This window comes from Populus alba, chromosome 13 (assembly GCF_005239225.2).
Source record: "Populus alba chromosome 13, ASM523922v2, whole genome shotgun sequence".
Taxonomy (NCBI): domain Eukaryota; kingdom Viridiplantae; phylum Streptophyta; class Magnoliopsida; order Malpighiales; family Salicaceae; genus Populus; species Populus alba.
The window spans coordinates 12,478,742-12,490,247 of record NC_133296.1 but is presented as its reverse complement, the minus strand read 5'-3'; the positions used below and the strand labels follow the sequence as shown (position 1 = coordinate 12,490,247).

The 11,506-nt window shown below is 35.3% G+C and overlaps 2 protein-coding genes across 2 annotated transcripts; one reads left to right on the top strand and one right to left on the bottom strand.

The window, feature by feature from the left end:
* The first annotated feature begins 423 nt into the window (after positions 1-423).
* LOC118035521 (dihydrolipoyllysine-residue acetyltransferase component 5 of pyruvate dehydrogenase complex, chloroplastic) lies at positions 424-5,267 on the top strand. Its single transcript, XM_035041112.2, is given in 7 exon segments — positions 424-1,000; positions 1,003-1,479; positions 2,113-2,304; positions 2,397-2,484; positions 4,319-4,389; positions 4,522-4,605; positions 4,704-5,267. Coding segments are annotated over 7 exon segments (1,419 nt in total). The 5' UTR covers positions 424-598; the 3' UTR covers positions 4,809-5,267.
* Positions 5,268-7,126: 1,859 nt separating this feature from the next.
* LOC118035522 (uncharacterized) lies at positions 7,127-10,884 on the bottom strand. The gene is made up of 2 exons (XM_035041113.2): positions 7,793-10,884; positions 7,127-7,606 (listed from the first exon to the last, which is right to left on the bottom strand). Exons 1-2 carry the CDS (start codon positions 10,329-10,331, stop codon positions 7,299-7,301), a joined length of 2,847 nt encoding a protein of 948 aa, XP_034897004.1. The 5' UTR covers positions 10,332-10,884; the 3' UTR covers positions 7,127-7,298.
* Positions 10,885-11,506: the final 622 nt, after the last annotated feature.

Below are 11,506 nucleotides of genomic sequence, written 5' to 3'. Positions count from 1 at the left end.
ATTTAATAAAATGTTAAATGAATTTTAATTGTGTTGATTTTTTATTTTTAAATTGTGTTGAGTGTTGAATTGTAATTTATTTGAAGTGTTGAATAGTGAATTATTGAGTTAATTTTTTTATGATATGAAATTTAAAGGTTGAAAAACCATCTTTGTTTATTATTTTTAATGAATCGCATATGACTTATGAATATAGCATGGAGTCACATGTAATTTGCCATACAATACTATTTTTTTAAATATTTTCTAGGCTGTATTATTTGCCATATTTTTTTTAACCATGCTATTTTTTTAAAAAAAACTCCTTTTTTCTAAATCAATTTCATCATTTGTTCTAGGTTGAGAAAAAGGCAAAAAAAGACAACTACCAAATGACTCGTCGTTGTTTTTCCAAACTACTAAAACCAAACACAAGACCAAAAAAAAAAAAAAAAAAAGTAAAAATCAAGTCTTGTGTTTCACCGGTAAGGTAGTTGGAGCAGTCGAAGTTGAGACCTCCGCCCTTTCTTTCGATGTTTCCAAGAAATCCATTCCTCATTTCTTAACAAAACCCAACCATTTGAAACAAACCACTCTACTCCCACTTCTCTCACACACAATGGCTCTCTTTCTCCAAACCACATTTCTTACTTCCTCCTCTTCTCTTCGCCAAAAACCCTGTCTTTCTTCCTGGGCTTCCCACATTTCCACTTCAAGAACCCGCACCCGCGTTCATGCCAAGATCCGCGAAATCTTCATGCCTGCTTTGAGCTCTACTATGACTGAAGGCAAGATTGTTTCTTGGGTCAGGTCCGAAGGTGATAAGCTTTCTAAAGGTGAAAGTGTTGTTGTTGTTGAATCCGACAAGGCTGACATGGACGTTGAGACTTTCTATGATGGTTACTTGGCTGCCATCATGGTCGAGGAAGGTGGTGTTGCTGCCGTTGGATCGGCTATTGCTTTGTTAGCTGAATCCCTGGAGGAAATTGAAGAGGCCAAGTCTAAAGCTGCTTCCTCTTCGTCGGCTACATCTCCAGCCCGGCGGCGGCGGCGGCTCCGGTTTCGGAATCCACCACTGGTTCTGGGGCTGTTGAGAAGGCAGTCGTGGTGGCGCCACCGTCTCCGTCGGTGGTGGCATCGGCGGTGCATCCGGCGTCGGAGGGAGGGAAGAGGGTGGTGGCGTCGCCGTATGCCAAGAAGCTCGCGAAGGATTTGAAGGTGGATTTGGGGAGAGTGATAGGGAGTGGGCCTAATGGCAGAATTGTGGCCAAGGACGTTGAGGCTGCTGCTGCAGTGGCTGCTGAATTGGGTTCCCCAGCAGCGAAGGTTTCGGCGGCACCTGCTGTGCAGGCACCGCCCGGGATTGAGTTGGGATCGGTGGTGCCTTTTACGACGATGCAAGGGGCAGTATGTAGGAATATGGTGGAGAGCTTGTCAGTGCCTACATTTAGAGTTGGGTATACTATTACTACTGATGCACTTGATGCTCTCTACAAGAAGGTAAGCATTGTTATTTTGAGCCTTTTTTTCTCTTTTCTAATCACAATTTAGGATGTTTGAGCTGGGATTTGTTTGTTGGTGATGTAGTGATATTTGGATGTTGCTGCTGCTTAAGGGTGATAATTTATGCTATATATGAGATGACGATCTATTGTGTTTTCTTTATACATTGATCAGAAGCTTAACATGGCTTTATGTATTATACTTGAAGTTAGCATTTTTGTTTGATTTTTTTTTTATCTTGCTTTGCTTCTAGATTGGTAAATTGTTTGTGATTTTTATAGTTTAGTATCCTGAAACAGCTTACTGCATTTGCATTTAGTTATTTTTTTTTTTTTTGAGAATGATGATAGAGGAGAACATAAATCGATACCCTGTATAGAGAAAGGTTTTATAGGAATCTCCCTTCAAACATGCTGTTCAATTAAATTCGTGTTTACTTGATGCTTTCCAGAGGAAGTTATCAACATGGTTAGAGAATTGTGAAGTTATGAGTGTTCAATAATTTAGGTTCAGTGATTATTCAGCAATTTAAGACCGGGTCTATATGGCATGTTTTGATTGTCTTGCACTGAATTCATTTGTCTGGTGATTCATCCTGACTTTCATGCTTCCTGTTCTGTGCATTTCTAGGTCAAGTCCAAGGGAGTGACAATGACAGCATTGCTTGCAAAGGCAACCGCACTGGCATTGGTTAAGCATCCAGTAATAAACTCTAGTTGCCGAGATGGTAATAGCTTTACATATAATAGTAACATCAACATTGCAGTTGCTGTGGCTATTGATGGTGGCTTGATTACACCTGTGCTTCAAGATGCTGACAAGGTTCATGTTATTCTGCTTTGGGCTGTTCTATAAATATTCTGGGTGATAAATCCTTGTTCATTTTTAGTGCTTTATTTTAATTCATGTATCAGGTTGACATTTACTCTCTGTCAAGAAAATGGAAGGAGTTAGTTGACAAGGCCCGAGCCAAGCAACTGCAACCTCAAGAATACAACACGGGTACTCTTACTACTTGCTCTCAATTTTTTATTTTAACTTTCAGAATATGTTTATCTGGAAAGCTTGGTGATTCATGTTCTGGTCATGCCATCCAAATTGTTTACAACAATTTATTTTGTCGCATAATTTAAGTCAATAGCTTATCAACATGTTGTTGATTTCATAGACATATGAATCTTAACTCTTTATCAGGTGTGGACTTTAGTAAGGAATGCTTGTCTATGGTTAAAACTAGTTCTAAATGGATTGTTGTAACTTCAAAATTGATGGACTGGAATGATAGTTTGACGTAAAGCATCAGCAGAACTACTTTATGTATTTAAGCAACAGCTTAGTTTCTTAGGATTGTATGGTAGTTTCTTCACTGCCTTTCCCTAAGTTGGGAAGGGTTGCTTTTGCTAGGTTCACAATTGTTGATATTGGTTATAGTTTTGTGGTTCTCAATCTCGTGTTTTTCCCATTGTGGTGGAGCACTGTATAGTCATTATTTGATCCTTGAAGTATTAATTTGTATTTCTTGTGCAAGATCCTTTGTTTGATGGATTGTTCATTTTATTTAAAGCATCAACATAGCTACTTTATGTACAATATTTTTCTTTTGGAAAGTGGTTTCCGTGGAAAATAGATTATTTTATGATGTTTGGCAGTATTATGGAAAATGAGTTGGAAAATATTCTTTAGTGTTTGACTATGATAAAAAAAATAAGTTGGAAAATCACTTATAAATATATATTTTTTCTAAATTTATCTAACATATAAAGAACATTAAATGTAACTATTTGACTACGTACAAGAAAAAAAAATGAGATATAAAAAGTGTAATGGTAGAAAAAAAGAATTTATTATATCACATATATATATATATATATTATTTTATAAAATATAACTACACATAAAATAAATATTTTAAATATAATATTATAGACATATAATCATTTTTTGGTGCTTGGAGAACATTGAAAATAAATTTCTTTTCTATGGTATCCTAATTTTATAACATAATTTATATGATTTAAAATGTATGGTTATTGTATAATATAACATGTTTTGTATATTAATGTATTTTCTAGCAATATTATCTAAATTAAAATATTATATGCACTAATATATCAAATTAATATGCTTTTATATTGTATATTAATATATCCTAATATATTATTTCCTATATAAATATATTAGTAATTTATTATTTTCTAATAATAATATATTTTAAAGTATTTTATTATGAAATTATCTTTTATATATATATATAAGAATAACGAAGTAGTGTACCATTTTAGTTTTTGGGTTTTTCATGGAAAACGTTTTCCAATCTTTTAAACCGGAAATCACTTTTCTCCATCCAAAAGCTTATGTTTTTTCTTTGACCTGAAAGTGAATTCTATTGATCAGTTTTCCACAATGTAGCCAAACATGAGAAAGTAAGGAAAGTGTTTTATAGGAAAGCACTTTTCAGCAAACAAACAAGGCCTAGCGACAACTTAGTTTCATAGGATTGAGATGGTAGTTTCTTCGCTTTTGCTATGTTTGTAAATGGTGACATTGGCTATAATCCCATGGTTGTCATTACTGTTTTTTTACCATTATGGTGGAGTGCTCTTTTTATAAAATTATTATTATTATTATGTGTTTTCTGATGCTGGAAGTATTAATGTGTAATTCTGGTGTCAGAACCTTGATGTGATGTGAAGTTACCATGTGTTTCTCATTTGCTTTTCTCAGTGATTCATAGGCATGGCTGTTCTCTGGTTGCTGGTCTGTTTTCAATTGGATTAAACATGTTACCGTGATATTTTTCTATCGCATTTCATTGTTCTTGTGTGATAATTTGCAGGCACGTTCACACTGTCTAACCTGGGAATGTTTGGTGTGGATCGATTTGATGCCATTCTGCCTCCTGGAACTGTAAGTGTTTCCACTTGAATATAGAAATCAAAATATCCGCTGGATCATCTACAAGAGGCCAGTGCAGATAGGACGCTCGTTATTAGTTATTGATATGTGGTTTGGGTTTATTGATCTGAATGGTTGATGCAGGGAGCAATTATGGCCGTCGGAGCATCACAGCCAACTGTTGTAGGTACCAAGGATGGCCGGATTGGTATGAAGAACCAGATGCAGGTAACAAGCTTGCCATTTTCTGATTTTCTGAAAACGTTATCTCTCTATGACAATTAGTTTAATTCATATTTCTTGCACCGGAAATGCAATATCTACAGGTGAATGTTACAGCTGATCATCGAGTAATCTATGGTGCTGATCTGGCTGCCTTCTTGCAAACACTGGCAAAGATTATTGAGGACCCCAAAGACCTTACCTTCTAATTAAAATCCCAGCAGATATCTTTACTTCCTGAAGATTTCCCTTTACCTCTGTTTCAAAGCTCACCCTCCTCCGGTAATCATTCCTTGATATCCATGGAGTTTACCCAAAAAGAGAAATGCAGGAGCTATCATCTCTGTCCAAAGTTCTATGTAGAACAGGAGCAGAATTTTGAGCAGCAATTTTTATCTGGGTTTCATATATCACAAGTTTTTTTTTTTTTACGTTAATGTTGTCGTCACGGCTGGATGTTTTTGCTTTTTATCATTTTCTTTTCTTTTTTTGCGATTTGTTATTGTAGTTTTAAACATCAGTTATGTGTACCAGAAATGTGGTCTTCAATGTTCTCTCTTGGGTTCATGAAGTTGAGCAGATGGATTGATGGTTTTATTTGAAGAAGATTGCTATCTGGCGATTAGGAAGAAGCACTTAGCATCAATTCTGAGTGTATCTTAGCATCATATATTTCTCAATTTTTGTCCTCAAGAGGCATTATATGGTGGTAATAAAGGGCTTGAGATTTGCATAGCAAGTTTTGAGTTTGAGTCAGGACGTGTATTTTTTATAAGAATTTGGGATAGTCGCGGTTTTGCTCATTTATTTGCTCTTGAAAAACAAAAAAAAATCAATTCTGAGTGTATCTTTCTCCTTCCCCTGCACTCTTGGCTAGAACTGCCAGCCCACCATCTCTTGTCAGGCACAGATGTGATCGTCTGTTGCACTTACAAAAATAAATGTGAGGTTTCTAACCCGTGATCTCTAACCTCTATATGTGCTAACCGGCAAAGCTAAGACATGCATTTATTATCAACTAATTAATAAAATATAGTATGGTGGTTTACTATTTATATTTTGTGATTATTAAAACAAGTTGATAAAAAATATCAAAATAATATGTTTGTATTTTATGTGATTAGAAGGTAAATATATTATAAATATAATAAAATCATGTTCAAATTTTATTTAAATTTTTAATAATAAAAAATTAATTTTAATTGAATTTTCATGTACAGTTGGTTTTTTTTTATTATTATTATTTATTAGATACATAATGATTGAATTTTTTAATTAAAATTAATAATAATATTTAAAAACCATCTGAAACTCAACATTTAATAAATTTAATATCAAAAGATAAAATCATAAAAAAAAAAATAAAAAATTTCAAGGTAAAAAAAAATAATAAAAAAATGAGGTTCAAATTAAAAAAAAAAAAACTCAAGGAGAATGAAATTGAAAAAAAAAAAATTTTAAAAAACCATTTTAAATAAAATAAATAGCAATTAAAATAGTGAAAATTAAATTTGATAATAAAAAAAAATCAAAGTGGCATTAAATTGAAAAAAAAATCTAATTTTATAAATTATTTTAATTAAAATAATTAAATATATAAAAAATCTAAGTTGCATTGAGTCTTCTGAGGATCAGCATGCTTTACGAGAGTGAGACAAAAATAAAATAAAAAGACAGTTGAAAAGATGAAATCACACATGTCTTTTGAGCAGATAAGAGCCGCCAAGAAGATTCTATCACCACTTTAAAAGCCGCTTTCGGCCATGCAAAGCCTCCAACATGCGCCGCCATAATTTTTCTGGAGCTCTAACAAGCCTCCCAAATAATTATTTAAATAATATTATATATTTGATAAAAAGCATATCAGCTCCCTATAAAATCAATTATTGCTGAAAAACTAAAATTAAAATACACAAATACCCCTATATAACAATTTTAATTTTTAAAATCCAGGGGCAACTCGATAGTTTACTACGCAATTAAACTTCAAAAAACAAAAATACCCCAAGTGGAATATATAAAAAAAATCATTCAAATTTGAAAATAAAATAAAATTTATACATCAATCTATCCCCAATTAATTCAGCGATGTCTAATAAACCCTGGAAAAAATGCAAAGTACTCTTGGAAGCAAGGTTTGCCAATTGTGTTAGGACAAAGACATCAAAATACCGTTAAAATTCACGTTGTTTTGAGTTTATGCACACAGTAAAAAGCTTATACTTTTAGGTTTTTAAATTAACAGGACTTCTGCTCCTTAACAAAAAATTTTTTTTTATTAGAGAAACCTTACTTTTTATAAAACATATTTTATAAGTTCAGGTAACAAGTAAAATCCCGGGTATCCTAGATTCTTATAAAAAATATATATTCTGACTCGAACTCGAAACTTACCGTATATATTTCAAATCATTTGCCACGCTACTCTCTAACAAGCAAAGCTGATGCAAGGTAAAAATAACTTTGGAAGAACGCCTCAAACCTCTCGTTGGATCCAGGAGAGCTTGACAAAACGCGAGCTATCAAATGATGGCAAAAACAGAGAGATGGATTAATACATTCCCAAAAATTCTCTTCAATGTATTATGTATACATAGGAATTGCAGATTATACAAGCCAGTTGAATTGCAACAGCTGCCTCATTTTTTGCAGCAAGAAACCTTTCTTCTATGGAGGATTGTGTTCTGAGCTAGGAGTCCTCATCGTGCATTGAGGATCATCCTTAACACGCTCTTCATCTTTGGCCTTGCTGCTGTGGAAACACTAACGCAACTAACGGCAATCTTAAGGACTGCAAGCATCTGGCCTTTGACAGCAGGTGAAGTCCTTCTGATGTTATAATCGAGGATGTGATCCCACTTGTCTTGCTGTGTTGACTTACTTAAGACCCACTTGGCTAGTTCAGTTCCCTCACTTACTGCTGGCTTTCCTGTCAGCAACTCCAGTAGAACGACCCCAAAGCTATATACATTCCCAGCCATTGTCACCCTCATTGTGTATGCATACTCTGTAAGGACCGCAATCACTCATCAGGTCAATACCAGAAAATCGAGCATATGACAAAGAAGGATTCGTTAAGCAGTATGAAACTATTCACAATAAGTTATTCAATAACAATGTTCATGGGAAAAATTCATGAATTTTGGTCACAACCACTTCATACAAATTAAGATGAGCATAAAGGGCTGTTTACCTGGTGGAATATAGCCGACGGAGCCAGCGACGGTCGAAAGGCTGCCAGTGCTCTTTGTTGGATCAATCACTTTGTGGAGCTCAATGTCTCCTACGAGAGGCTCCTTCAGAGACTTGAGGAAAATGTTTTGGCTTGAAAGGTCGAGGAGGAGAATCGGACCAGAGGTGCATCCATGAAGAAAGGTAAGGCCCTGAGCAACTCCAACTGCTATACTGTAACGGCTTGCCCAGTCCAAAGCATTTCCCAGTTTACCATGAAGAACATAAAAAAGGGTACCCTTTTCTGCGTATTCATAGAAGAGATAAGCACTGTCCATGCTCAATACATAGGCCAAAGGAGTCATGACATTGGAATTGCTCAGTTTCCCTAAATCTTCCAGCTCTTGTCCGAATTTATGATGGCTACCCAATTGGAATATCTTGTCGCTCCAGTTGAGCTTCTTGACAAAGTAGCGTGCTCCAGAAGGCATGGTGGCCTTATAGTATGTTGAAAACCTAGTCTTCAACTCAATGTTCAATGGATCAGCAGCTATTTCCATGGTTTTGGTGAAGTCGATGCTAGACCTGTGAATTCCATTTGTAGTCAACAGAATGCCATCGATTACTTGAGGAGGCGGAAGCTCTTCCCCTGATTGTGACTGCTGATTGTTAACCTTGAGAAAGCGTCTGGATAATGATACAACAATAATCGAGACAGCTCCAACAGCAAGAACAGCAGCAACAACTGCAAGCACAACCGGTACAGCAACTGATTTCCCCTTCTTTGGGGATTCTTGGGGAGTTATTGTTGCTGTCTTGTTTCTAAGTCCTGCATTTCCGCTTGCACTTAAAGACACAAATGGTCTGAACCCTGGGATGACTCCAGAAAGCTGATTGTTTGAGAGTATCAACTGATTTAGGGATTCCATTTCAGTAAGAGAGTTGGGAATCTCGCCCGAGAAATTGTTGTTTGAGAGATCCAAAACTTCCAAGTCCTTTAGTCGAGAAAGGGTGTATGGAATAGATCCTTGAAAGAGGTTGCTGCTGAGATTCAAGGAAATCTGCAATTTGACTGGCATCAATGGAATCGTTCCATTTAGTTGATTTTGCCCAAGTTGGAGTTCTAACAGATAGTTCATACTGTTGACAGTGGCAGGTATTGGACCCTGAAGCTTGTTGCATTGCAAGTTCAAGAAAGCAAGGCTTTGCAAGTTTGAAATTGAAGACGGTATTGAACCAGTAAGCGAATTCCAGCTGATGTTCAAGATTGATAAGTTCTGTAATCGAGTGATCTCTGAAGGGATTTCTCCAGACAAGTTGTTGTGCTGAAGCTTCAAAACTTGAAGATCGTTGAGATTTCCCAATCCTGAAGGTACAGATCCTTCAAGGTAATTCTGTGCCAAATTCAACAGTGCCAAACTATGGCAAGAACCCAACTCAGGAGGTATCGCACCAGTCAAACTATTGCTATCCAGCTCCAAGTAAGTCAACTTCTCAAGTGTCCCAAATGAAGAAGGTATCGAGCCACTGAGCTTGTTTCCTCCCAATCTCAATCTAAGCAAGCTTGCGGATATACTCGAAGGTATTGAACCATCTAAATGATTGTAAGACAAATCCACAAGCCGCAATTTCGACTGTGACAAAATGTCTGCTGGAATAGGCCCTCTTAACTTATTGAAACTAAGATCGAACAAACTAAGATATCTTGTAATTCCACTGGGAATTTTACCAACAAACTCGTTTTGATTTGCTGCAAATCGAAACAAGGTTGGAATATTTGAAATGTTTGCTGGGATTTCTCCACTCAAATTATTGGAAGACAAAATCAAAACCCTCAACTTTGTGAGATTTCCAATCCTAGAAGGAATAGACCCATCAAGAACATTTCCACTAAAATCAATCTCGGTCAAGTTCTGACAATTCGCGATATCTTGAGGGATACTACGTTGGAAATGATTCGTAGAGAGCTGTAGACTCTCCAAGTGCAAGGACTTTCCAACGTTTACAGGAAGAGGACCACTGAACTTATTGAAACTAAGATTCAAGCTTTTGAGTGCAAGCAATCCATCTAACTGTGGACTAACATTACCAGACAAAAAATTGAAAGACAAGTCCAAAGATTCTAACCCAACAAAACCGTTAAAAGTTGGCAAAGGACCAGCTAATTTATTTATGCTAATATTCAACAACTTTAGCCCATCAATCCTTCCACAATCATTGACGAAATCAACTGGGATTAAGCTCAAACGGTTTTTAGAAAGATCAAGGGACTGTAAAGTTTCAATCTTGCAAACATCAGACAAGGAATTAGAGTTGGAGAGACCAAACATAGATAGAAAAAGACCAGTTACTGATGAGTTACCAGAGCTACATGTAACTCCCTTCCAAGAACATGGGTCTCTAGTAGCATCCCATGAAGCATTAGAAAAGTTAAGGACCTTAGACAGATTGACCATGATGCTGGTTTGGTTTGAGGATAGTTGAGAGAGCACCGCAGGAAATAACAAGAACAAAAAAGACAAGAAAATAGAGGTTCTTTGCTGCACATACCTTGTTGTCATCTTAGCTGAATTCTCCAAGTTTTTTTTTTTTTTTCTATTCTTTATTCTCTGTCTCTGGATGTGCAAGTGTGCAGTATTTTGTATATATTTTTGACGGGTTCAGTTTCAGGTGAAGAGGGACAAAATAAAAAGAAATGGCAGGCACCGAAGAAAAGAAAAGAAGAAAGAACTGATTTTTAAGACACTGAGGGAATTGAGGGGTTGTGGCCTTAAGGGTGTTACAATTTCAAAGCCAAGTGCTCTGTTTTTACGGGAAAGATGAAAGAAAAACAAATGAAAGGACTTCTGCTGCTTCTTCTTTTTCTGGACAAAAGAACACCATGTTTTTGCTGTGTTTGTTATAGTAAATTGAGGTTTGTTTTTGTATTTTTCCCTCTAGTTTCAATGCTTAAACGTTAAAAATAAAAAAATTTACAAATCATAATCGAAAAACACTTCTGCTATTTCTTTGAACTTGTCAAGGGGGAATTAAGAGGATGGGACTGTTGTTTTCTTCATTTGCTTGCTTGACTCTGACATTCTGGACATGTGATGGCGACATTTGGCCTTTCCATGAAATTCTGTGATATTGTAGAAAGTATGGAGATGGGAGAGTGAAGCATGTCTGGAAAACAAAACCCTTTTTAGTCTTCGGTGTGGAGCCCCGAATTGAACGTTGAAAGCAGCCTGGCCTAAGAAACGCGTTTGGAATTTGGAAGAGAGACTTTTCTTTCTTTCTGCAGTTGCTGTCAGATTAGTTCATATCAGGACATTTATTAGAAATTTCTTTCTCATTACCTTTAATTAAATTTAAACTAAAATAATAAACTAGTCTCGTTACAATGATCTTAAATAAAATACGATAATTATTACTTTTTAAAATATTTTTTATTTTTTAAATAATATATTTTTAAAAATAATTATTTATATCAGTATTAATACAATTTAAAAATATAAAAAAAAAAAATTTTGATCAATCCCTATTTGAAACATAATGCCAAACAAAAACAAATAGGTGAATAATTCATAATTTTCCTAATCATCTAAAAAAATTATATATTAATTTCACCAACTTATTATATTCAAAATTTTTTTTTCAAAGTTTTGTTTTTTCTCATTCAATTGATAAAAACCAAATTGTCCTCAAAGGGCTTAGCGTTGTGGCAAAAGACTTGAGATCTGCATAGTAGATCTTG

Bases quoted from the DNA above. Each gene is read 5' to 3' on its own strand.
- LOC118035522 (XM_035041113.2), bottom strand. From the start codon at position 10,331: ATGACAACAAGGTATGTGCAGCAAAGAACCTCTATTTTCTTGTCTTTT. The intron at 7,607-7,792 runs GTAAACAGCCCT...CGGTCCTTACAG, and splicing joins CGTCGGCTATATTCCACCAG to AGTATGCATACACAATGAGG.